The sequence below is a fragment of the Schistocerca serialis genome, chromosome 6 (genome assembly GCF_023864345.2).
Source record: "Schistocerca serialis cubense isolate TAMUIC-IGC-003099 chromosome 6, iqSchSeri2.2, whole genome shotgun sequence".
In the NCBI taxonomy this organism is placed as follows: domain Eukaryota; kingdom Metazoa; phylum Arthropoda; class Insecta; order Orthoptera; family Acrididae; genus Schistocerca; species Schistocerca serialis.
In genome coordinates, this window is record NC_064643.1 from 286,737,466 (window position 1) to 286,765,416 (window position 27,951).

Consider the following 27,951-nt stretch of genomic DNA (forward strand, 5'->3'; position numbering starts at 1 on the left):
ACCATGGAGGTTATTCCCTGATGTCTTAACACATATTCTGTCGTTCTATCCCTTCTTCTTGTCAGTGTTCTCAACATCTTCCTTTCCTTGTCAATTCTGGAGATAACCTCCTCATTTCTTACCTTATTAGTCTCGCTAATTTTCAGCATCTTTCTGTAACACGTTGTCTCAGACGCTTTGTTCCCTTCTTTCCCATAGTCCATAACGCGTTTCCATACACTGCTGTGCTTCAGACGTATATTCTAGGAAAATTCACCCTCAAATTAAGGCCGATGTTTGATACTAGTTGACTTCTTTTATCCAGGACGCCCTGTTTGACTGTGACAGTCTACATTTTATGTCTTCCTTGCTTCGTCTGCCACTTGTTACTCTGCTTCCAAGTTAGCAAAATTACTTAACTTTGTCTACTTCGTAGCCTCCAGCTTTCATATTAAGTTTCTCGCTATTCTCGTTTCTACCGCTCGTCATTACTTTCTTCTGGTTACCGAATCTTATCATTGACATGCGTTCCCACTGAATTTTAATACCAATCTTCAACCTTTCGTTTATTTCCGTCCTCAGTTTCCTTTTCTATTCGGCTATATATTTTTCTCGTTATCAACTTGGATGCATAAACCGTTAAGCTGACTGAGCGATAGTTCTTGCACTTATGTGCTCTTGTTGTCTAAGGAACTATGTGGATGATGTTTTTCCGAAAGTCTGATTGTATATATCCAGTCTTACAGATGCTACAAACCAACTTGATTAGCCCTCTGGTTGCCACTTTCCCCAATGATTTTATATATTCCGAAGGTATGGTATTTATGCCTACTGCCTTATTTGATCTCAAGTCTCCCAAAGCTCTTTTAAATTTGACTCTAATACTGAATGCCTTATCTCTTCCATATCGACTCAATTTTCTTCTACTATCACGTCATCAGACAGTTCCTTCCCTTCATGTAAGTCTTCAGTATACTCTTTCCAACCAGCCTCTCTCTCCTCATCATCCGGCAGTAGAATTCCCGCTCCGTTGCACTTTTTAATGATCACGTCTTTGCTTTTATTTCCATCTTAAGTTGTTCTGACCTTTCTGTATTCTGGATCTGTCTTTTTAACGACCATTCCGTTTTCGATTTCGTCATAGTTTTCCTGCAAGCATTTCGCTTTAACTTTCCTGCACTCCTGCGCTCCTAACTGACTTCTATTCCTGTAGTCCTGACGTTTCGTAATCACGTTGTACTTCTTTCGTCGATTAATTGAATTAATTTTCTTCGCAGTTACCTTCCTTGTACGCTTATTTTTCTGTCCAACTTTCGTGATAGTCTTTTTTAGATACATCCGTTCACCTTCAATTAAACCGCTTATTGTTATATTCAGTATCGCAGCGTCTGAAGCCTTAGGGAACTTTAAACGGCTCTCATCATCCCTCAATGCTACATTTAGCCACTTCTTTCCGCTCTGGTCCTTTCAGACGTTTCTCTTAAACTGCAGCCTACTCTTCATCATTATTGAGTTATTATCTGAATCAATTTCTGCTCCTGGGTACGCCTTGCAATCCATCCCTGGTTTCGGAATCTCTGTCACACGATGATGTAATTCGGCTGGAAGCCTCCCGTGTTTCTCGGCCTTTGCCAAGTACATCTCCAACTCTCGTGACTTCTGAGTAGTATATTCGCTATTACTAGCTGAAATTTATTACATAACTCAGTGTTTATCCTCTCTCATTCCTACTACGGACCCCACATTCTCTCGTAACCGATTCCCCCCTCCCCGTCCCATCCTACAGCGTTCCAATTCTCTACGATTATTAGATTTCTTCTCTCTTCTTTCAAGGCCCTCATACACTTCCTCTCTCTCTTCATCCCCTGCTTGTGACGTCGACATATGTACCTGAATTGTTATTGTTTGCGTTGCTTTGCTGTCAATTCTGAAGAGAATAATCATATCACGGAATTCTTGAATTTAACTCACTCTCTGGCCTATTTTCTTAATCAAACAACTGCTACTGCAGTTGTATAAAACCATTTTCTGCTGCTGTTGATATTACACTGCATTCTTCTGAGCATAAAACCCTGTCTTCTTTCGACTGCTTTTCACTAACTCCCAGTCTCTCTAGATTGAGCCTTGTCATTTCCGTTTTCAGATTTTCTAATCTCTCTATTACATTCAGACTTAACATTCCCCGCTCCGACACCCGGAATATTACCCTTTCATTGGTTATTCCATCTTTTTCTTTTGGTCGCCTGTCCCTTGGCAGTATCCCGTTAGAGATCCAAATGGGGGACTAATCCGGAACTTTTTTTCAGTTACAGGCCATATAACCTGTGCACACAAATTTTGTATCCTTTAAGCCTGTCTTACACGAAGCATGATTCCGTTAAATTTGCTAAGTGACTCACGCAGTGGCTCCAAAGAAGACCCTGCAGATTGATGGCCTACTTACCTGCAGGGGATCTCGATGATTTCTACGATAGATCCAGCGAAATTTTCTGTGGAAGCTTCACCGAAAGCTACCTGCGCTGACCAAACGTAGTCCTGTCACTGTCTGATGTCATATCCTGGAAGGCGGCGTCAGACAGAGAACACTGGTTAACCCGTGGTGTTTCTCAACCGAGTTTAAATGCTGTAGTAATGTATCTGTCCAGCGGTACCAGTCCACAAACACAGCACATTATCGACATATCAGGGCCAGTACTTAATTGTTAAATTCAGTGGCTCTTTCTGTAAGAAAATTTGTTCGATATTGTTCATGAAAACTGCAAATAGTTTAGGACTAAGATGTCAACCCATAGCTAGCCATCAGACTGACTATAACACTCGTTTTGAAATTGGAAGTGCTGGCCGTTGCGGCCGAGAGGTTCTAGGTGCTTCAGTCCGGAACCGCGCTGCTGCTACGGTCGCAGGTTCGAATCCTGCCTCAGGCATGGATGTGTGTGGTGTCCTTAGGTTAGTTAAGTTTAAGTAGTTCTAAGTCTAGGGGATTGATGACCTCAGATGTTAAGTCCCATAGTGCATAGAGCCATTTGAACCATTTGAAACTGGAAGTAATTCTCTTTTACACAGATTTGAGTAGCATCAATTATGTCGTGTACTTCTACAGGATTTACTTTGGATTTATGCAGAGGATCTATTTATATGTTTATGGATTCATCAGTAGGAACATTTGTAAAATAATCTAGTGGCGTCAGATGATACTGGTTTAGAACTGGGAAGGATTTGCATATCTTTAATTTTGTAAACTAAAGGCAAGGAATTTTTGATACCAAACTTTGGTTTAAAACTGGTTTTTTAAATGATAAGATCTTTCGCTAGTAGGTTTACAATGATGGAGCTGAGAGGCTCTTCTATAAACTTCTTGGACCTAAATATTAGTACAAGAAAACAAGCATTTAGCATTTACAGAAAAAACATAGCTACTGTAACACTAATCCCTGCAAGCTCCGAACATCCACACAACCACAAACAAGCAGTTTTCCATTCAATGGTGCATCAGATCTGTTCCGCTATCCAAATCAGCCTTTCAAACAGAACTACAAACCAAGCAAATCGCCTCCAACAACGGTTATAGCTCTGCCTGGTTGATAACATTCTACGAAAAAAGAAAACGAATAAAATTACACCATTTCTGTAAGCTCTCCAACAGCAATCACTCTATAATTTCAAAGCCTGGTGCAAAATTCTATACATTGGCAACATTTCAGACAATTCTGCAAAAAAAATTAAAGTCTCACGACTACAGCGCTCATTTTATAATACCAATAACGTATCAAAACTTTTGTTCAATAGTAAAGACAAAATGCAGCACTTGGCACAGAGCAGCGTATATAAAATCACTTGCAAGCAGTGTGAAAAAGTGTGTACTGGGCAGTCAGGCGTCAGGAGTCAGGCAATTAGGCTACGTGAACATCAGAGAAGCTGGCGATTGGGGAAGAATTATCGAATTTTGCTGATAATCTTTTAGCAGAAAACCGTCCGTTATGATGTAGAACGTGTAGTTTTACATTTTGTCGAAAATGGCATAAAGATAACCCTACTGGAAATAGTGGAATCAAGAAACACACGAGACAGAATGCCAGACTAGTATTAAATGATCAGACTCGATCTCCATTTTCCACTTCGTTTAGTTAAGTTTACGTTACAAATATTAGAGTCTAACTGTAAATTCGTTTTGTTTCTATGTCTTGTTATACGTATCTCTATACACTTTGTTTCCCCCCTTTTTTAGCTAACGTAGTTATTGTAATATTTTCCTATGTTAACTGTCACTTTTGTATCTTCTGTACAAATAATTTCTTTGTACGTTGAAAATCATGTTTATCTGTGTTTGCGACAGTCAGTTGTCTCCTGAAGATGCCCTGGGAAGCCGAAAGCCGATACATGACCAAACAAATACAATTTTGCAGAACATTACGTAGTGTTATCCTTTTTAATATCAACATTATTATTTTTGCGGTCTGTTTTGGAAAGAAGGGCGCGTGATCGCATTCCACCTACATCATCGTCACCTGAACTTGCCACTATTTTGCAAGAATAATAGTAGAAGATTCCATTGAAAACCATATAGGGCCTGCATTTATCTATTCCGAGGCGACTGGAAGCTGTTTAAATGGCAATGGTTTTCCTATATCGTTTGGGCATGATAATGTGTTGCCTTTTCTGTGTTTCATACATTTTTCCACCCTCTGAATCCGCACAAGAGTGTAAACATCGGCGGCATGCACTGTACATCTTGCTTGGAACAAACTTCTTTCATTCACTCAAGACAACAACTTTTGACAACAGTAAGGCATATTTTACTCTTCACCCTCAAGCCTGAATGCAGTAGGCCTACTACTCGGTTCTGTCTCGAATATGTTTTGCTGGCAGTGATAGTTGACCGTTAACAGTAATACTTAGCGATAAGGGCAGGCTCATTATTAATGAAGACTTGCCCGATATACACTTCGTGAATGGGTTCACTGAAAAACAACTCATCGACGCGATGCTGAGCTGTTCTCAGCCACGACGGCAACCACTCCCCTGTACTTTTCCATCTTTACATAGCCGGCAACGAGAAACCGCATCCTTCCACGTTACAGCGGAAGAGAGGGGCCGCGCGAGGTACGCCAGGCCTCCCGATATGGAATAAATGAAATGATCGTGTGTCATTGACGGCCGGGAGGCCCCATTCGGGGAAGTTTGTCCGACGGGCATTGGGCAACTTGCGCCTACGTGACGATGAGAAGTGATGATGAGGACAACACAACGCCCAGTCCACGAGTGGAGGAAATCTTCAACCCGGCAGGGAATCGAACCCGGGTCCGCTGCATGGTAGCCAAAGACGTTACACTTAGTCAAGTAGGCGGACGGTATGGGAGAGAATGTGTCTTATCCAATATGTAACAATCATGCCACAATTCGTAGGCGCGTTGCGTGAACTCTGAACATAAGTCACACAACTGGACTGAGAATCTTGCAGGAACAAAAATTGAACCCGTATTACCCAAAGAATCTGCAGTAATTGCAGCAAGCGAAATTCCTTTGTAGTTTCCCAGCAACAAATTTAATTGCTGTAACAAACTCAATAATTTATAGTTACGTTATTACTCTGCAACTAGCTGTCGGAGATTTTGGGTCCCGTTCAGCAAAATACTCAGAAAATATCTGTGCACAACCTCCCAAATTTTGTCGAAGGAGTTCGGGCTCACCTAATGTACAGTTGTAGCGGTACGGTTAATTTTGATCGTCTTATAGAAAATGACCACTGATCTTGTGGTGAATTTCTTCTTCTGCAGTCAACACGTCTTCCCTGTTAAAAATGAATGTTCTTCTACTGGAAAAGCTGTAGTAGAACCAGCAGAATTATAAGAATCCAACGGGTGCAACGGATGTTTTTTTCAGTATCAGGTTAGCTGAGCGATTAATTGAAACGTAGTTGTGAGTGGAAATTTCGATATATTGGCACTTGTCTGATACAAAACACACGAAGTTTGAACAAATTTCAAGTTACAATTTCGGCACCCTAACACGCAGTCGCAGTCACTCACCATAGCTAGCTTACCGTATCGAGCCCAATCTGATGCCAGAAAGGATTACAAAAAGGATTACCTGTGAAAAAATGCTTGCTCAAATATTACACAATTTGACCACTACGATCTTTCAGTTTGCAGTCACGGTTTGTATAACATGCCACGCGGATTTTGGTTATTCAAAAGTCACGGTTTACCAGTAAAATCGGAATTTCACGTGTTCGTATTTTCTCATACGTTCGTATCCAGTTTGCGGCCGTCCACAGTCTAGTTTTAATCATTCTTCTGCACAATTACCACTTATTCAGAGCTCCTTATATCCGTATCCTAACCCCATGACGGCTGAGCTCCAAACTGATATCTATAGACTTCGCAAAGCAATTCTTTTATCCACAAAATACCTGCGAACGTACTGCCCTGTGATTGGCTGATACACATCATAGTCAATCCGATCAACCCCGCGTCTTTTACATTTGACCAGTGACAACCTAATAGCCAATATAAACAATATCTAAATGACCCAATTCAGAAAATCCACAATTATAATAATAACTCACTCTTCAATTAACAGAATTATCGTAAAATATTTGTTGTTTCCCCAATCCCAGAAACTGGGTTGTCGCACCATGCAATTTCCCCTGAGTGTTACTTACTCTCTCACCATAAGGCTCTTACGCCAACGTATACTCAGTTAAGACATAACAATTTTCATTTATTATCTTACTTTCCATTCACACCATAGTTCACATTTATAAACAAATTAAATTAAAGATAATTAATGAAAGTCGTAATAGTCATAATAGGTCAGTTTTGTTTGCAAAATGTGTTTCAACTACGTGTTATTTCATAGTTCGTATGGTGCTGACACCTTTCGGTCACAGTCGTAACTGCTTGCGACTAGCTACTGGATCTGCGCGCATCTGTCACGCGATAACCACGACTCATTGTATCTATCATCTCGCTTCCGTGTCTTCCTTACATATGCCCTATGCAAGGCGCTACGCTTCATAGTGAAAAGAAACAGTTATCACGCTTATTTAAGATCCTTATTTTCGCTTCCGGCGGCTGTAACTTCTGTTCATCATAAATTTACAGTCCACTTTGCACCTGATATTTTAATTAATACTAATTTTTATGCATTTCTGTTTGAGTGCAAGTTACAAACTACTATGTATGTAACTTAACTTGCGTTTCGACTGCTGTCGAATCTTAGATACACACTGTACAGTCTCTTATTTGTCACAGATTCGAATTAGCTTCAGGTGCTTCTTGGCGCTAGTGATTCAAAATAATGAAAACATGGTTATTTATTTAATTTTCCTCAAATTTAGTTTTCATTGATAAAACCTAAAAAAACAACTGGTTATACTGGTCGGACGATAACAGCCTACGAACTCGTTACACCATGCTGTCAGAGAATCTGACTACGAACTGAACTGTACTCCTCGAACATCAGAAAAGTTTGCGGAAAACAAAGTTACAATTTATTACAGTGTTGACTCAAGACATTTATAGGTTTTTGCTACTTTAGTTTGCTACTTTCCAGTTTTCATTATATCTCGATTTTTGTTGTTGTTGTTGGGGTCTTTAGTCGGAAGTCTGGTTTGATCCAACCATGGGATGCTATTCTATCATGTGGAAGGCTGTTCATCTCTGAATACCTACTGCAGCCTACATCCCTTACATCCTTTTGAACCCGCTTACTCTATTCATCTCTTGGCCTCCGTCTACGATTTTTAGCCTCCAGTACTAAATTGGGACCCTTGATGTCTCAGAACGCGTTCTACCAACCGATCCCTTCTTTTAGTCAAGTTGTGGCACAATTTCTTGTTTCACCAGTTCCATTCAGTGCCTACTCACAACTTGCCCGAACCAGCGATCTGACCTACAGCATTCTTTTGTGACACCACATTTCAAGAACCTCTACTCTCTTTTTGACTAAACTGTTTATCAGCGATGTTTCTCTACCATACGAGGTAACACTACAGACAAATACCGTCAGGAAAAGCCTTCCAAACACTTATAATCTATATTTAATGCTAAACAGCACCGGTTGGTTATAATTAAAGTGCGGCTACTCATTAGTTCCAATTTTGGCCACCATGTGCAAATCTGGTGCTGTGAACGTAAGAAAGATGTATAGAAATGATTCCATATGCAATGGACTAGGAACTGGACGTGGGCAGAAAAGATGAAACAAATGATAAAGGCAAAATGGTGATTATACGCGTATTAGTAACCGCTGCTTACGCAATTTGTTCAGTATGAGCACCGGAGAAGTCGACGAGATACTGCACCCGTAAAACGACGTGATCAACAGTTGCTCTCATCAGTAGAATCTGAACAACATGTTCCTGTACACTGACCTTCAAATCAGGTAGAGGCCGAACGTGTATCTGCTAAGCACGTTCTTTTAGACATTTCCAGAGCTGAAACAACATGGATTCAGATCAGGTGATCTTGCAGGTCACCCACCTGGAAATCCTCTGCAGATAACTTCTTTGTGGAAGGTTAAGTTAAGCTGATCTTTCACTATGCGAGCGGCATAAGGTGTTGCCCCACCGTCAATGGAAATAGTGGTCTCCACACAGTTGCGCTCTTCCAAAGCAGGAATCATATGCTGTACAATGAGATCGTAATACCGTTCAGACGTCACGGTACACATGACAGGCCTTCTGGGTGCATTTTCTTCAAAGAAGGACGAACCGAGAGTAAAGGTGCTCGTGGAACCACATTACAGAGTCAAACACTGCGAGTGTGATGGTTCTTCGTGGATAACACGCGGTTTAACAGCAACCCAAATTTGGCAGTTTAGCATATTCGTTGCATAGTTAGAGAAAAACGCGCCTCATCACTCCATTCACTCCATAGAATATTCCCCGTACATACGTCACCAACTTCGATCTGTGCCAGGAAGCAAACAGCAAATTCAGAACGCCGCCGCAGATCATGAGGATTCAATTGCTGCACCGTCTGGATCTCTTAAGGGTACCAGTGTAAAATAGACCGCAAAGCTCCCCATACGTTTGACCCTGGGGTGGACAATTCTCGTGACACTGCTCGAGCACTGGGAATAACCGGGGCTCGTGCTGCGTGGTCAGTTACAGCAACAGCAACCTCGTCATTAACTTCCTCCGAGACAGGAGGCCTTCCTTTTTCAAGTGCCACACCAAACTCACGCGTGTTTTCGAATTTCATTATGATCTTCTTTAAACCGTTTAATGACACGGTGCCTCTTCTCTGAGCTTTCAGTCGGCGCTACTCTCGCAGCGCAGCACTGTAATTGCTGCCATTCACATAAAACAGTTTCACTAACAGCACAGTCCGCAGCTCGTGGTCGTGCGGTAGCGTTCTCGCTTCCCGCGCCCGGGTTCCCGGGTTCGATTCCCGGCGGGGTCAGGGATTTTCTCTGCCTCGTGATGACTGGGTGTTGTGTGATGCCCTTAGGTTAGTTAGGTTTAAGTAGTTCTAAGTTCTAGGGGACTGATGACCATAGCTGTTAAGTCCCATAGTGCTCAGAGCCATTTGAACCATTTTTGAACCACTAACAGCACACGGTCTTTCTTCTCGATAGCCGTGCCGTTCACTCAAGTTATGGATTGGTAAATGACAGCGTGGTTGTCGTACCATCATACAAACAGTGTACAAAGGCAGAGTCGCACCTGGTGGCAAAACTGGACAATTTTTTTCCATGTAAATAGGTTCTGCATTAACGCATAAGCATATCTATCAAGTTTCGCTGCCATATGGTAATCCCACACTGGACCTCCGTGAATAGCTGCACTTTAATTATAACCACCCAGTACGTTAATAGTGTTAACAAAACAGTGTATGGCATGAGATGAGTGATTGTTCGTGGAGCATTGGATGAGCCAACCACCCAAAAACACATTGAAACCTTCGTCCGATTAAATTGGACAAGAGTCCTGATGCCACACATAATGTCAACAACTATCTTCCCATTGTCTCATCATATCCTAAAATTGAGGGTAAGCTCCTCGGTAGACCAAAGGCTTCTCTCCTAACAGCGCACAAAATAAACGATGTGGGAAGATGGCGCAGTATAAGTGTGACGCCACAAACATTGCATTCCACTGGACCTCCATGCCACAATATGTGAGCATCTGTCAGTGGGCAGTGTGCAGTACGATGGCGAGTGAGCACCATTTCGTCTCTTCTTTGAGCTCGGGAGAAAGTCGAATAGCTGGTTTGACTGACCGTAGTTTTTGTCGGCCCCTTCCACCCACAGTCTTTTCCAGTCAGCCAATACTCTCTTTGTTACCCACCTCACGGCAGCCTACAGGGGGATGTTGAAATCAAGTGTGCCATTTTCCTGGCAGACTGTGTACGCTACTCTGACAGTTTTGTCATTCCCCTCGATTCCCATGTGTCCAGGGACCCAACAGAAGACCATCTCGTTCTTCTGCCCGAGCAAGAGGTGGACCGTGTCCTGAACCGTATGAACTGTCGTATCTGCTGGAAACATTTGCTGAGTAGCCTGCAGAACACTAGAGAGTCTGTGCAAACAAGAATCTTCGCTCCACTAAGAAATCTCACGCGCTCCACTACCTTGTTGACCGCCCACTGCACAGTAGCCGAGTTGGTAGGCGAGTGTTAATGATATAATGGGGGAAGGTAACAGAACACCCAGAACATTCTCTCGCTTTGATGGATCGGTAAAAACCACCACGTACTCGCGATTTACCAACGATATGCCGATAAAAACCTTTTCTGAAACTATAGGTGGGTGGTGATTTCGTTGTAGTCCTTCGTCTCCAAGTTAAATGTGGGCCTGTCAGTTATTCAGGGAGAGTATTTGCTCCATCCCTGTTTAACAACTGGTATGCCTTTCACCAGATGTGAAAATTACCGAACTATCAGCTTAATAAGTCACAGCTGCAAAATACTAACACGAATTCTTTACAGACGAATGGAAAAACTAGTAGAAGCCAACCTCGGGGAAGATCAGTTTGGATTCCGTAGAAACACTGGAACACATGAGGCAATACTGACCTTACGACTTATCTTAGAAGAAAGATTAAGGAAAGGCAAACCTACGTTTCTAGCATTTGTAGACTTAGAGAAAGCTTTTGACAATGTTGACTGGAATACTCTCTTTCAAATTGTAAAGGTGGCAGGGGTAAAATACAGGGAGCGAAAGGCTATTTACAATTTGTACAGAAACCAGATGGCAGTTATAAGAGTCGAGGGACATGAAAGGGAAGCAGCGGTTGGGAAAGGAGTGAGACAGGGTTGTAGCCTGTCCCAGATGTTGTTCAATCTGTATATTGAGCAAGCAGTAAAGGAAACAAAAGAAAAATTCGGAGTAGGTATTAAAATTCATGGAGAAGAAATAAAAACTTTGAGGTTTGCCGATGACATTGTAATTCTGTCAGAGACAGCAAAGGACTTGGAAGAGCAGTTGAATGGAATGGACAGTGTCTTGAAAGGAGGATATAAGATGAACATCAACAAAAGCAAAACAAGGATAATGGAATGTAGTCGAATTAAGTCAGGTGATGCTGAGGGAATTAGATTAGGAAATGAGGCACTTAAAGTCGTAAAGGAGTTTTGCTATTTGGGGAGCAAAATAACTGATGATGGTCGAAGTAGAGAGGATATAAAATGTAGGCTGGCAATGGCAAGGAAAGCGTTTCTGAAGAAGAGAAATTTGTTAACATCCAGTATTGATTTAAGTGTCACGAAGTCATTTCTGAAAGTATTCGTATGGAGTGTAGCCATGTATGGAAGTGAAACATGGACGATAAATAGTTTGGACAAGAAGAGAATAGAAGCTTTCGAAATGTGGTGCTACAGAAGAATACTGGAGATTAGATGGGTAGATCACATAACTAATGAGGAAGTATTGAATAGGATTTGGGAGAAGAGAAGTTTGTGCCACAACTTGACCAGAAGAAGGGATCGGTTGGTAGGACATGTTCTGAGGCATCAAGGGATCACCAATTTAGTATTGGAGGGCAGCGTGGAGGGTAAAAATCGTAGAGGGAGACCAAGAGATGAATACACTAAGCAGATTCAGAAGGATGTAGGATGCAGTAGGTACTGGGAGATGAAAAAGCTTGCACAGGATAGAGTAGCATGGAGAGCTGCATCAAACCAGTCTCAGGACTGAAGACCACAACAACAACAACATGCCTTTCACAGCAGGTTGATTGAGATACTCCTTCGAAAGGACAGAAAAAAGGCTTGGAACTTTCAGGCAGATTAAAGCTGTGTTCCAGACCTAGACACGGAATTGGGATCTTTGTCGTTCGGGGACAAGTACTCTACCGACTGAGCTACCCAAGCACGACTCACCACCCGTCTTTACAGTTTTACTTCTGCCAGTACCTCGTCCTACCTTCCAAACTTCACAGAAGCTCTCCAACGAAAAATGCAAGATTAGCACTTTTGGAAGAAAGGATATTGCAGAGACGTGGCTTAGCCAGAGTCTGGGGGAGGTTTTCGGAATGAATTTCCACTTTGCAGTGGAGTGTGCGCTGATATGAAAATTCCTGGCAGATTAAAACCGTGGGCCAGACCGAGACTCCAATTCGGGACCTCCGCCTTTCGTTAGTAGTGCTCCACCGAATGAGCTACCCAAGCACGGCTCACGACCTATCCTCTTTTACTTGCGCCAGTACCTCATCTCCTACCTTCCAAGTTCGTGTCTCGGTCCGGCGCACAGTTTTAATCTGCCAGGAAGTTTCATATCAGCGCACATTCCACTGCAGAGTGAAAATTTCATTCTAGAAAAACGCTTACTTTCTCGGCGGCCGATAAACCTTCGTTGTGTGAATTGTTCATCCGCAATACCGACAACAGGATGATCGGAGGTAGACTTCACTTTGAATACCTGTCTCACTGTGAGGAGTTCTCCCCGGATGATAAGAGGCAGCTCACCGGCTCCTGTACATAGACTAGGAATGGAACTGGTTCGATACGCTCCTCTATGGTGTTCAGCATACAATGTGTCTAAATAGGCTGTTTTTACTGATCCATACATTGTGGTGCAATACTCACGTGCAGAGAAAGTTTCTGAGGAGACTGGATCGATCTGCTTCCTAATTGTGCCTTCAGCTATCTAGATTTCAGATCATGGCGGTGTGGCATCCACGTAAACCTCTGATCACAGATCAGACCCAAGAACTGCAAGGAGGTCTTAAAATCCAAGATGATGCCCACAGTCTAGCCAGAATGCCGTCGTGACATAGGGGCTCTTAGCTCGTGCCTGATGATAAGAGATGCAGTTTGCATAGATAACGTCATCAGACTGTAATTTAGGTAGCAGTCATAACATTTCTGACATCTACTCCGCAAGCCACCTGACGGTGTGTGGCGGAGGGTACTTTGAGTACCTCTATCGGTTCTTCCAGTCTCGTATTGTTCGTGGAAAGAAAGATTGTCGGTATGCCTCTGTGTGGGCTCTAATCTCTTTGATTTTTTCCTCATGGTCTCTTCGCGAGATATACGTAGGAGGGAGCAGTATACTGCTTGACTTCTCGGTGAAGGTATATTCTCGAAGCTTCAACAAAAGCCCGTACCGAGCTCCTGAGAGTCTCTCCTGCAAAGGCTTCCACTGGAGTTTATCTATCATCTCCGTAACGCTTTCGCGATTACTAAATGATCCTGTAACGAAGCGCGCTGCTCTCCGTTGGATCTTCTCTATCTCTTCTATCAACCCCATCTGGTGCGGATCCCACACCGGTGAGCAATACTCAAGCAGTGGGCGAACAAGTGTACTGTAACCTACTTCCTTTGTTTTCGAATTGCATTTCCTTAGAATTCTTCCAATGAATCTCAGTCTGGCATCTGCTTTACCGACAATCAACTTTATATGATCATTCCATTTTAAATCACGCCTAATGCCTACTCCCAGATAATTTATGGAATTAACTGCTTCCAGTTGCTGACCTGCTATATTGTAGCTAAATGATAAAGGATCTTTCTTTCTATGTATTCGCAGCACATTACACTTGTCTACATTGAGATTCAATTGCCATTCCCTGCACCATGCGTCAATTCGTTGCAGATCCTCCTGCATTTAAGTACAATTTTCCATTGTTACAAACTTTCGACATACCACAGCATCATCCGCAAAAAGCCTCAGTGAACTTCCGATGTTATCCACAAGGTCATTTATGTATATTATGAACAGCAACGGTCCTACGACACTCCGCTGCGGCACACCTGAAATCACTCTTACTTCGGAACACTTCTCTCCATTGTGAATGACATGCTGCGTTCTGTTATCTAGGAACTCTTCAATCCAATCACACAATTGGTCTGATAATCCATATGCTCTTACTTTGTTCATTAAACGACTGTGGGGAACTGTATCGAACGCCTTGCGGAAGTCAAGAAACACGGCATATACTTGGGAACCTTGTCTATGGCCCTCGTGGACGAATAGCGCGAGGTGGGTTTCACACGATCATCTTTTTCGAAAACCATGCTGATTCCTACAGAGTAGATTTCTAGTCTCCAGAAAAGTCATTATACTCGAACATAATACGTGTTCCAAAATTCTACAACTGATCGACGTTAGAGATATAGGTCTATAGTTCTGCACATCTGTTCGACGTCCCTTCTTGAAAACGGGGATGACCTGTGCCGTTTTCCAATCCTTTGGAACGCTACGCTCTTCTAGAGACCTACGGTACACCGCTGTAAGAAGGGGGCAAGTTCCTTCGCGTACTCTGTGTAAAATCGAACTGGTATCCCAACAGGTCCAGCGCCCTTTCCTCTTTTGAGCGATTTTAATTGTTTTTCTATCCCTCTGTCATCTATTTCGATATCTACCATTTTGTCATCTGTGCGACAATCTAGAGAAGGAACTACAGCGCAGTCGTCCTCTGTGAAACAGCTTTGGAAAAAGACATTTAGTATTTCGCCCTTTAGTCTGTCATCCTCTGTTTCAGTACCATTTTGGTCACTGAGTGTCTGGACATTTTGTTTTGATCCACCTACCGCTTTGACCAAAATTTCTTAGGAATTTCTGTCAAGTCAGTACATAGGACTTTACTTTCGAATTCATTGAACGCCTCTCGCATAGCCCTCCTCACACTACATTTCGCTTCGCGTAATTTTTGTTTGTCTGCAAGGCTTTGGCTATGTTTATGTTTGCTGTGAAGTTCCCTTTGCTTCCGCAGCAGTTTTCTAACTCGATTGTTGTACCACGGTGGCTCTTTTCCATCTCTTGCGATCGTGCTTGGTACATACTCTGGCGTTGTCTTTCAATAAGATAATGCACGTCTTCAGAATGCCTGTGCTGTCCTGATCTATATCGAAACTCAGGATGTTCGGCTATTCCCCTGGCCAGCGCATTCTCCAGATCTCTCATCCATTGAAAACATCTGTTGATGGATTGCCATAAAACTAGGATATCATCATTCGCCAGCCACTACAATAGAAGAACTCTGTTGTAGATTGGAAACATCGTGGAATGATGTATTTGCATTGTTTGCAATTGTGTGCCGCTCGATGCTCAGCTAGGACAGAGCTGTTGTTGCTGCAACGGGTGTTAGCTCTGTGTACCAAACATCGCACCCTGCACCCACATCCTCAAATCATCTAAAAATTAAGGAGCATTTTTTCAAAAGACGATAAAGTTTGAATTTTAGATTTTTGTAGGCACAAGTTGTCACGCATAATCTGTTTGAAAAGTTTTGTCAAAAACTGATATTTGCTGTTGTTACAATGTGTTGAAAACTAGGAGATTTGCAAAACTCGATATTACCTCTCGGCAAGTTAAAGCAAAATTCGATAAATGCAAACTTTGATTTTCTTCTGACAGATGTGAAGGGAGGATAACAATGTAGGACATCTTTGTCAACGATAAAGTCAGTGAGTTTTCAAATGGTTCAAATGGCTCTAAGCACTATGGGACTTAACATCTGAGGTCATCAGTCCCCTAGAACTTAGAACTACTTAAACCTAAGTAGCCTAAGGACATCATACACATCCATGCCCGATGCAGGATTCGAACCTGCGACCGTAGCGGTCGCGCGATTCCAGACTGAAGCGCCTAGAACCGCTCGGCCACACCGGCCGGTTCAATGAGTTTTCTGGAAAAGAAAACTACATGAGTCATAGGCAAGAACTTGCCACCAGAACCAACAACAGAAATAAATTAGTCATTTACACAACAATTGTAACTCTGGGTTACTGCTCAGTTCGAGCCAGCTTTGTCAGGAAAAAGGAGCTTCAAAAAAGAAGGAAAACTGAGGAATACTGTTTCGATAAAGTACAACTTTGAGAAAAAAGATGGCCAGACAGTAAAAATGTGCCGCAACATTTCAAGCCACATCAGGGATGCCCAAAGACAGACCCTTGAAAGAAACAAGACCTAGGGAAAAAGAATCATTTAATATCAAACCACAGGCTGCAGAAACATCATGCAAAAAAGTTCTGTGCAGTAATGGAGAAGGAAAATCCAAATGTGTTTTTTGTATATTTTGATATACAACAGAACCAGCCATTACCACAGCCGTCTGTAGATGATGTACTCTACTCAAGGCGGGTTTAGCTATACAATTTGTGCACTATTATTAATTCTGGAACACAGATAAAGGAAATGATTGCTTTTTATACTTGGTTTGAAACAGAAGGACCGAAACGAAGTCTCCAAGTAGCCTCAACTTTACTGGATGTTCTCAGAAACCTTGATGCGTCCCAGCCAGAAAATGCTGCAAATGAAATTGATTTACATTCTGTCTCCTGTACCAGCCGAAATAAAAATACAGGACTGATGTGCATACTGGTGACGTTCTTGGAAGAAAACAGAAAATTTGATAAGCTGGTTACAGCTATAATCCTGACAGAGTATTTGCTAGAGTGGATAAAGACTACCGGAAGAAGGAAGATATTCTTTCACTGATTGAATACTATAAATTGCTAGAACAACATGGCATCATCAGGATACTAAATAAAATTTGGGATGCACAGGATATGAAGTCGAACGCACTAAAGGCGCTACGATCTAAGATGTCCTTGCAAAATAACTGGCCGCGTGGGGTAGCCTCGTCACGGTTCGCGCGGCTCCCCCCGTCGAAGGTCCGAGTCCTGGCTTGTGTGTGTGTGTTGTCCTTAGCGTAAGCTAGTTTGAGTTGGATTAAGTAGTGTGTAAACTTAGGGACTGATGACCTCAGCAGTTTGGTCCCCTAAGACCTTACCAAAACTTCCAGATTTCCAAAATAACTGCTTAGCGAGCGATGGCTTAAGAAAAGTCTAAGGAGAAGGCTTTGTTGGCAGTATAGGATGCTTCTACTGGAAGTCCTGTAGAGATTGAGGAGCAGAAATCTAGAAACTTCATCCAGGAAGTGAAGAAAGCACCCACCGTGGAAAAGAACAACATGATCAGCAAGAAAAAGAAAAAGTATGTCTTAAAACTTATGAGACATTTTAACATACCAAAAAGAGCAGACGAGTTTTATATCGATACTGTTAAAATAATCAATAGATTTCCAGTTTAGTATTGTTGTAGCGAGTATTTTGTGTTGTATTTCAATAGCACTTGTCGCTATTGTAGCGACACATTACGACGCAGAGATACAATACTTTAAAGTCTGCGCCAAAGATTACATTGATAGGAATGTAGAATACAGTCTCTTTAATGTTAACTGTGTGCCGCGCCGAGACTCGAACCCGGGACCTTTGCCTTTCGCGGGCAAGTGCTCTACCAAGTGAGCACGACTCACGCCTCGTCCTCACAGCTTTACTTCCGCCAGTACCTCGCCTCCTACCTTCCAAACTTTACAGAAGCTCTTCTGCGAGCCTTGCAGAACTAGCACTCCTGAAAGAAAGGATATTGCGGAGACATGGCTTAGCCACAGCCTGGGGGATGTTTCCAGAATGAGATTTGCACTCTGCAGCGGAGTGTGCGCTGATCTGAAACTTCCTGGCAGATTAAAACTGTGTGCCGGACCGAGACTCGAACTCGGGACCTTTGCCTTTCGCGGGCAAGTGCTCTGCCAAGTTTTACGAGAATTATTTAAAGCGACGTAGCATTGTATTCCTTTGTTTCCACCGTCTTCGTGAAGGAAACCGATGCCGACTTAGGAAGATACGCACGCTCAACAAAGAGAACATCGATGGCGACTAATGAATTAATATTGTGGCAGAAAGACTAATTCTACGTCTAAGATGAGAACTCTGAATGAATTAACAATGACGTAGAATTCAAAAATATTATTAATCGGAATTGTAAATTATGTTACAGGCAAATTTCACGCAGAACTGAATTTGTCTGCATTCAAGCCGGTCAATACAGTTCGTAAAAAAGCCTTCCAAAAATTCTAAAGTTCCATATCCGTAATTTTTTTCTCTTTTCAAAAAATCAATAAATTTAATATTTTTTATTTATTTCGCCACATTATCTTGCACTTCTGCTTTTCAAACATTTATGGAAAAAATTACAGTAAAGTGCTGTATTGTATTACATTACTGTATTTCTGTGCAAAATGAATAATAAAGTACAATAGTTTTTATAATTAATGTAAAAGATGAAAAGGAAATGAAAAAAAATTAATTCGAACGTTATGAAACTTCCTGGCAGATTAAAACTGTGTGCCGGACCGAGGCTCGAACTCGGGACCTTTGCCTTTCGCGGGCAAGTGCTCTACCAACTGAGGTACCGAAGCACGACTCACGCCCGGTACTCACAGCTTTACTTCTGCCAGTACCTCGTCTCCTACCTTCCAAACTTTACAGAAGCTCTCCTGCGAAACTTGCAGAAGAGCTTCTGTAAAGTTTGGAAGGTAGGAGACGAGGTACTGGCAGAAGTAAAGCTGTGAGTACCGGGCGTGAGTCGTGCTTCGGTACCTCAGTTGGTAGAGCACTTGCCCGCGAAAGGCAAAGGTCTCGAGTTCGAGTCTCGGTCCGGCACACAGTTTTAATCTGCCAGGAAGTTTCATATCAGCGCACACTCCGCTGCAGAGTGAAAATCTCATTCTGGAATTCGAACGTTTATGTCAACAAAACTTTTATTTTCCATCTTTCCATTCATGGACTTCTGAAAAAACTTGGAAACGTCTTCCCTCTGTTCTGAAATAAACAATGAAACTTTTCTAAAAGTCAAAGAAACAACTGCAATTGTGCTACAAAGGCTGTGTACGTGTTAAATTATCTCATTTATGTAATTATTATATCAGTACGATATTTTACTTTTTTGCATTTATCGAGTTGTAAAAAAAAAGCTTCCCAATTTGATCATATATTCTTCGTACTACATTGTATACGCCACATAAAAAATAACTTTCTTTTGTTTCCATTCTGGTGTTCCAAATGGGCGGCAGTGTAAGAAAGGCTGTACTGTGTTGGCTCGAATGCTGCATTGAGACTGCCATACAGTAACCGTGCGAATTACGTCATACTTGTGGCTGGCCTTGGGCGCGTGTCAGGACCGCCGTGTGTGCATTGCGCAGGTGCGCCTGTGGAAGCGGCGGTTGGCGCCCGGCTGTTCGGCGCGCTGGACGCCCACAACCGCGGCCTGGTGTGGTGGGAGGAGGTCCTGGACTACCTGATCGACAAGGCGGGCCGCCGCGACCGCGACAGACTCTCCTGGCAGCCGCTGGAGGCTCGACACACCGTGCACCACCTGCCGCACTGCAAGGTATGACGAGGGCCAGGGAGCCGACTCTCCAACATTTCTGTGGGTGCTTAACAATGGCGGAGCTCCCGCGTCCTTCAAAGCCATTGTCTCAACAAACAAAAGGATAACAATCCAGATTGCGTGAAAACAATTACACTGAAACCTTAAACCACACGTCGTTATGCAAAAGAAAAAAAAGTGTTAGTTTGTAACAATCAGCTTCGTTTTATCTCGGATTATACTTTTATTATTGCTCAATATTGGCGAGTAGATACAATCTGGCCATTACAATTTCTACACCAAGAAGAAATGCAGATGATAAATGGGTATTTATTGGACAAATATATTATATTAGAACTGACATGTGATTACATTTTCACGCACTTTTGGTGCACAGATCCAGAGAAATCAGTACCCGGAACAACCACCTCTGGCCGTAATAATGGCCTTGATACGCCTGGGCATTGAGTCAAACAGATGGCGTGTACAGGTACAGCTGCCCATACAGCATCAACACGATACCACAGTTCATTAAGAGTAGTGACTGGCGTATTGTGACAAGCCAGTTGCTCGGCCACCATTGACCAGACGTTTTCAATTGGTGATCGATCTGGAGAATGTGCTGGCCAGGGCAGCAGTCGAACATTTTCTGTATCCAGAAGGGCCCGTACGGGACCTGCAACATGCGGTCGTGCATTATCCTGCTGAAATGTAGGGTTTCGCAGGGATCGAATAAAGGGTAGAACCACGGATCGTAAGACATCTGAAATGTAACGTTCACGGTTTAAAGTGCCGTCAATGCGAACAAGAGGTGACCGAGAAGTGTAACCAATGGCACCCCATACCATCACGTCGGTGATACGCCAGTATGGCAATGACGAATACACGCTTCCAATGTGCGTTCACCGCGATGTCGCCAATCACGGATGCGACCATTATGATGCTGTAAACAGAACCTGGATTCATCCGAAAAAATGACGTTTTGCCATTCGTGCACCCAGGTTCGTCGTTGAGTACACCATCGCAGCCGCTCCTGTCTGTGATGCAGCGTCAAGGATAACCGCAGCCGTGGTCTCCGAGCTGATAGTCTATGCTGCTGCAAACGTCGTCGAACTGTTCATGCAGATGGTTGTTGTCTTGCAAACGTCCCCATCTGTTGACTCAGGGATCGAGACGTGGCTGCACGATTCGTTACAGCCATGCGGATAAGATGCCTGTCATCTCGACTGCTAGTGATACGAGGCCGTTGTGATCTAACACGGCGTTCCGTATTACCCTGCCGAACCTACCGATTCCATATTCTGCTAACAGTCATTGGATCTCGACCAACGCGAGCAGCAATGTCGCGATACGATAAACCGTAATCGCGATAGCCTCCAGTCCGACCTTTATCAAATTCGGAAACGCGATGGTACGCATTTCTCCTCCTTACACGAGGCCTCACAACAACGTTTCACCAGGCAACTCAGGTCAACTGCTGTTTGTGTATCAGAAATCGGTTGGAAACTTTCCTCATGTCAGCACGTTGTAGGTGTCGCCACCGGCGCCAGCCTTGTGTGAATGCTCTGAAAAGCTAATCATTTGCATATCACAGCATCTTCTTCCTGTCGGTTAATTTTCGCGTCTTCGTGGTGTAGAAGTTTTAATGGCCAGTATTGTGTTTTAAAACAGCTGTTGACGAATGGAGTGGTAGTATTGTTAAAAATGGTTCAAATGGTTCTGAGCACTATGGGACTCAACTGCTGTGGTCATCAGTCCCCTAGAACTTAGAACTACTTAAACCTAACTAACCTAAGGACATCACACACATCCATGCCCGAGGCAGGATTCGAACCTGCAACCGTAGCAGCAGCGCGGCTCCGGTAGTATTGTAGTGTGTCACTTCTAAGGAAAGATGAAAGCAAGCTGAAAAGACAGGATTCCATTCACAGTATATTGCGACTGTTATCCTAGGGGCCCCGCCAGGTAGCCGCGGGGTCTTAGGCAGCTTGCCACGGTTCGCGCGGCTCCTCCCGTCGGAGGTTCGAGTCCTCCCTCGGGCTTGGGTGTGTGTGTGTGTTGACCTTAGCGTAAGTTAGTTTAAGTTAGATTAAGTAGTGCGTAAGCCTAGAAACCGATGACCCCTGCACTTTGGTCCCATAGGAACTTACCACAAATTTCCAGATTTATTCTAGGGAGTGCCTTCCACTTGGCCAGAGAAATGCACGACACGGGAAAGTGTGCTGCTTGGTTACCTTTGCACAAAGACATATGAAATAAACAGATATGTTTTAGAGGTCAGACATTTAACTTCCAGTCCAGTGTTTTAATAGTTCATTACTTTTTCATAAGGGTAAGTGAGAAATATTTATTTTATTCTGTTTTTACCAAACTAAAAATTCCGAGAAATATGAAAGGTAGGAGATGAAGTACTGATAGACTTAACACTCTGACTTGTGCTTGGGTAGCTCTGTCGGAGAGCACTTCCTTGCGAAAGGCAAAGGTTCTGGGTTCGAGTCCTAGTCTGGCACACAGTTCTAATCTTCTGGAAAGCGTCATTCATTGCAGTTTTACGTGCCATTTTAATTATTCATTCATTCTTTTGAGTGAAACCAGTCTGTGAGAGCATCCAAATGAAAACTGTCCCGTAACGTGGCTGTAATTTTGGGTATCAGTTGGAATATTATTCATTCATTTTTTTTTTTCAATTGTATCCAGTCTGAGAGAGTAACCAAATGAGAGCAGTCGACTCAGTCCATAGTATGAAATGATAAATCAAGAGCCTAAGCTGTCGACAGCTCGGGGCGGACGTCCTAGACATCCGTTTAAGTTCGTTGTTGATCGATTAACTCAGTTTTTTTTTAATTACAGAGGATAGCTAACCCTCTGACCGAACACGCTGAGCTACCGTGCCGGCTTTTTTTTTTTTTTCGTTTTCGTTCGTTGTATCTGCTCGGGGCGGACGTCGCAAAGCACCCGTTTCAGTTCGTCGTTAATCCATTAACTCAGTTTTTTTTTTTTTTTTTTTAATTACAGAGGACAGCTAACTTTCTGACCGAACACGCTGAGATACGATGCCAGCAACTGCAGCTATTTATCCCTTGCACGCTCCCCGTGAAACCCACATTCCCAACTTTATGTCCACATACTACATTCTTAGTGCCCCTGCCCATTACACTCATTACTCGCGGCAGACAATCTTACCGAGCCCCGTAAGAGTTCGGGCAATGCGTGTGCATCCAGCACAGAAGAAGGAGGTCAACGGGTGGTTAGCCTTAACTATATGAAGGTGGTATCTGTTCTTTCAGACATGTCCGAAAGAACAGATACCATCTTCATACAGTCCATTGTAGATTATTATAATGAGTGAATTATTAATTCTTTGTTTACAAAGTTTTTCTGTCAGTTGAACGATGTATTCATTCTTCAAACCGAAACTACTCTTTAGTGTTTTAGCTAAATGAGGTACCCATCTAGTTTTCTGAGTGAAATCAATCTGCAGCACTTACATTCATCGAATAAAGGCACTGGTATACAAGTGGGATACACATACCCCCCCCCCCCCCCTTCCGGGAGGGTAGCGCTTCCCCCAGGGCTGCATGAAGACATCTCATGGGGTACGCCAAAGCTAAAGACATTATTTAGTATGTATTCATTTAATTATGTACTGAATAGACTAATTCTTCTTTTCATCACTGAAAGCTGATTAATGTATACTGCTGTGGGTTAAGTTGTTCCAGAAGCAATTCTCTCACAGCTAATGAAGCTGATGTATGTATCGCTGAGGTACAAACCAGAGCATAAAAGTTCTCTTTTTTTTTTGGTTATCAGTGTCTACAGACTGGTTTGATGCGGCCCGCCACGAATTCCTTTCCTGTGCTAACCTCTTCATCTCAGAGTAGCAATTGCAACCTACGTCCTCAATTATTTGCTTGACGTATTCCAATCTCTGTCTTCCTCTACAGTTTTTGCCCTCTACAGCTCCCTCTAGTACCATGGAAGTCATTCCCTCATGTCTTAGCAGATGTCCTGTCATCCTGTCCCTTCTCCTTATCAGTGTTTTCCACATATTCCTTTCCTCTCCGATTCTGCGTAGAACCTCCTCATTCCTTACCTTATCAGTCCACCTAATTTTCAACATTCGTCTATAGCACCACATCTCAAATGCTTCGATTCTCTTCTGTTCCGGTTTTCCCACAGTCCATGTTTCACTACCATACAATGCTGTACTCCAGACGTACATCCTCAGAAATTTCTTCCTCAAATTAAGGCCGGTATTTGATATCAGTAGACTTCTCTTGGCCAGAAATGCCTTTTTTGCCATAGCGAGTCTGCTTTTGATGTCCTCCTTGCTCCGTCCGTCATTGGTTATTTTACTGCCTAGGTAGAAGAGTTCCTTAACTTCATTGACTTCGTGACCATCAGTCCTGATGTTAAGTTTCTCGCTGTTCTCATTTCTACTACTTCTCATTACCTTCGTCTTTCTCCGATTTACTCTCAAACCATACTGTGTACTCATTAGACTGTTCATTCCGTTCAGCAGATCATTTAATTCTTCTTCACTTTCACTCAGGATAGCAATGTCATCAGCGAATCGTATCATTGATATCCTTTCATCTTGTATTTTAATTCCACTCCTGAACCTTTCTTTTATTTCCATCATTGCTTCCTCGATGTACAGATTGAAGAGTAGGGGCGAAAGGCTACAGCCTTGTCTTACACCCTTCTTAATAAGAGCACTTCGTTCTTGATCGTCCAATCTTATTATTCCCTCTTGGTTGTTGTACATATTGTATATGACCCGTCTCTCCCTATAGCTTACCCCTACTTTTTTCAGAATCTCGAACAGCTTGCACCAGTATATATTGTTGAACGCTTTTTCCAGGTCGACAAATCCTATGAAAGTGTCTTGATTTTTCTTTAGCCTTGCTTCCATTATTAGCCGTAACGTCAGAATTGCCTCTCTCGTCCCTTTACTTTTCGTAAAGCCAAACTGATCGTCACCTAGCGCATTCTCAATTTTCTTTTCCATTCTTCTGTATATTATTCTTGTAAGCAGCTTCGATGCATGAGCTGTTAAGCTGATTGTGCGATAATTCTCTCACTTGTCAGCTCTTGCCGTCTTCGGAATTGTGTGGATGATGCTTTTCCGAAAGTCAGATGGTATATCGCCAGACTCATATATTCTACACACCAACGTGAATAGTCGTTTTGTTGCCACTTCCACCAATGATTTTAGAAATTCTGATGGAATGTTATCTATCCCTTCTGCCTTATTTGGCCGTAAGTCCTCCAAAGCTCTTTTAAATTCCGATTCTAATACTGGATCCCCTATCTCTTCTAAATCGACTCCTGTTTCTTTTTCTATCACATCAGACAAATCTTCACCCTCATAGAGGCTTTCAATGTATTCTTTCCACCTATCTGCATCTCTCCTCTGCATTTAACAGTGGAATTCCCGTTGCACTCTTAATGTTACTACCGTTGCTTTTAATGCCACCAAAGGTTGTTTTGACTTTCCTGTATGCTGAGTCTGTCCTTCCGACAATCATATCTTTTTCGATGTCTTCACATTTTTCCTGCAGCCATTTCGTCTTAGCTTCCCTGCACTTCCTATTTATTTCATTCCTCAGCGCCTTGTATTTCTGTATTCCTGATTTTACCGGAACATGTTTGTACTTCCTCCTTTCATCAATCAACTGAAGTATTTCTTCTGTTACCCATTGTTTCTTCGCAGCTACCTTCTTTGTACCTATGTTTTCCTTCCCAACTTCTGTGATGGCCCTTTTTAGAGATGTCCATTCCTCTTCAACTGTACTGCCTACTGCGCTATTCCTTATTGCTGTATCTATAGCGTTAGAGAACTTCAAACGTATCTCGTCATTCCTTAGTACTTCCGTATCCCACTTCTTTGCGTATTGATTCTTCCTGACTAATGTCTTGAACTTCAGTCTACTCTTCATCACTACTACATTGCTGGAAATGGAAAAAAGAACACATTGACACCGGTGTGTCAGACCCACCATACTTGCTCCGGTCACTGCGAGAGGGCTGTACAAGCAATGATCACACACACGGCACAGCGGACACACCAGGAACCGCGGTGTTGGCCGTCGAATGGCGCTAGCTGCGCAGCATTTGTGCACCGCCGCCGTCAGTGTCAGCCAGTTTGCCGTGGCATACGGAGCTCCATCGCAGTCTTTAACACTGGTAGCATGCCGCGACTGCGTGGACGTGAACCGTATGTGCAGTTGACGGACTTTGAGCGAGGGCGTATAGTGGGCATGCGGGAGGCCGGGTGGACGTACCGCCGAATTGCTCAACACGTGGGGTGTGAGGTCTCCACAGTACATCGATGTTGTCGCCAGTGGTCGGCGGAAGGTGCACGTGCCCGTCGACCTGGGACCGGACCGCAGCGACGCACGGATGCACGCCAAGACCGTAGGATCCTACGCAGTGCCGTAGGGGACCACACCGCCACTTCCCAGCAAATTAGGGACACTGTTGCTCCTGGGGTATCGGCGAGGACCATTCGCAACCGTCTCCATGAAGCTGGGCTACGGTCCCGCACACCGTTAGGCCGTCTTCCGCTCACGCCCCAACATCGTGCAGCCCGCCTCCAGTGGTGTCGCGACAGGCGTGAATGGAGGGACGAATGGAGACGTGTCGTCTTCAGCGATGAGAGTCGCTTCTGCCTTGGTGCCAATGATGGTCGTATGCGTGTTTGGCGCCGTGCAGGTGAGCGCCACAATCAGGACTGCATACGACCGAGGCACACAGGGCCAACACCCGGCATCATGGTGTGGGGAGCGATCTCCTACACTGGCCGTACACCACTGGTGATCGTCGAGGGGACACTGAATAGTGCACGGTACATCCAAACCGTCATCTAACCCATCGTTCTACCATTCCTAGACCGGCAAGGGAACTTGCTGTTCCAACAGGACAATGCACGTCCGCATGTGTCCCCTGCCACCCGACGTGCTCTAGAAGGTGTAAGTCAACTACCCTGGCCAGCAAGATCTCCGGATCTGTCCCCCATTGAGCATGTTTGGGACTGGATGAAGCGTCGTCTCACGCGGTCTGCACGTCCAGCACGAACGCTGGTCCAACTGAGGCGCCAGGTGGAAATGGCATGGCAAGCCGTTCCACAGGACTACATCCAGCATCTCTACGATCGTCTCCATGGGAGAATAGCAGCCTGCATTGCTGCGAAAGGTGGATATACACTGTACTAATGCCGACATTGTGCATGCTCTGTTGCCTGTGTCTATGTGCCTGTGGTTCTGTCAGTGTGATCACGTGATGTATCTGACCCCAGGAATGTGTCAATAAAGTTTCCCCTTCCTGGGACAATGAATTCACGGTGTTCTTATTTCAATTTCCAGGAGTGTATATTGTGATCTGAGTCTATATCTGCTCCTGGGTACGCCTTACAATCCAGGATCTGATTTCGGAATCTCTGTCTGACCATGATGTAATCTAATTGAAATCTTCCCGTATCTCCCGGCCTTTTCCAAGTATACCTCCTCCTCTTGTGATTCTTGAACAGGGTATTCGCTATTACTAGCTGAAATTTGTTACAGAACTCAATTAGTCTTTCTCCTCTTTCATTCCTTGTCCCAAGCCCATATTCTCCTGTAACCTTTTCTTCTACTCCTTCCCCTACAACTGCATCCCAGTCGCCCATGACTATTAGATTTTCGTCCCCCTTTACATACTGCATTACCCTTTCAATATCCTCATACACTTTCTCTATCTGTTCATCTTCAGCTTGCGACGTCGGCATGTATACCTGAACTATCGTTGTCGGTGTTGGTCTGCTGTCGATTCTGATTAGAACAACCCGGTCACTGAACTGTTCACAGTAACACACCCTCTGCCCTACCTTCCTATTCATAACGAATCCTACACCTGTTATACCATTTTCTGCTGCTGTTGATATTACCCGATACTCATCTGACCAGAAATCCTTGTCTTCCTTCCACTTCACTTCACTGACCCCTACTATATCTAGATTGAGCCTTTCCATCTCCCTTTTCAGATTTTCTAGTTTCCCTACCACGTTCAAGCTTCTGACATTCCACGCCCCGACTCGTAGAACGTTATCCTTTCGTTGATTATTCAATCTTTTTCTCATGGTAACCTCCCCCTTGGCAGTCCCCTCCCGGAGATCCGAATGGGGGACTATTCCGGGATCTTTTGCCAATGGAGAGATCATCATGACACTTCTTCAAATACAGGCCATATGTCCTGTGAATACACGTTACGTGTCTTTAATGCCGTGATTTCCACTGCCTTCTGCATCGTCAAGCCGTTGATCTTTGTTGGTTCTTCCGCCTTCAGGGGCAGTTTCCCATTCCTCGGACAAGAGTGCCCTGAACCTCTATCCGC

The 27,951-nt window shown here is 43.5% G+C and overlaps 1 protein-coding gene across 1 annotated transcript in view; it reads left to right on the forward strand.

Annotated features, from left to right (window-relative positions):
• The window catches only part of LOC126484824 (uncharacterized), a 134,819-nt gene that overhangs the window by 14,352 nt on the left and 92,516 nt on the right, over positions 1-27,951 (forward strand). The window contains exon 3 of the mRNA XM_050108420.1: positions 19,412-19,599. Within this exon, the coding sequence (XP_049964377.1) occupies positions 19,412-19,599 (188 nt within the window). The remainder of the gene's footprint in view (positions 1-19,411; positions 19,600-27,951) is intronic.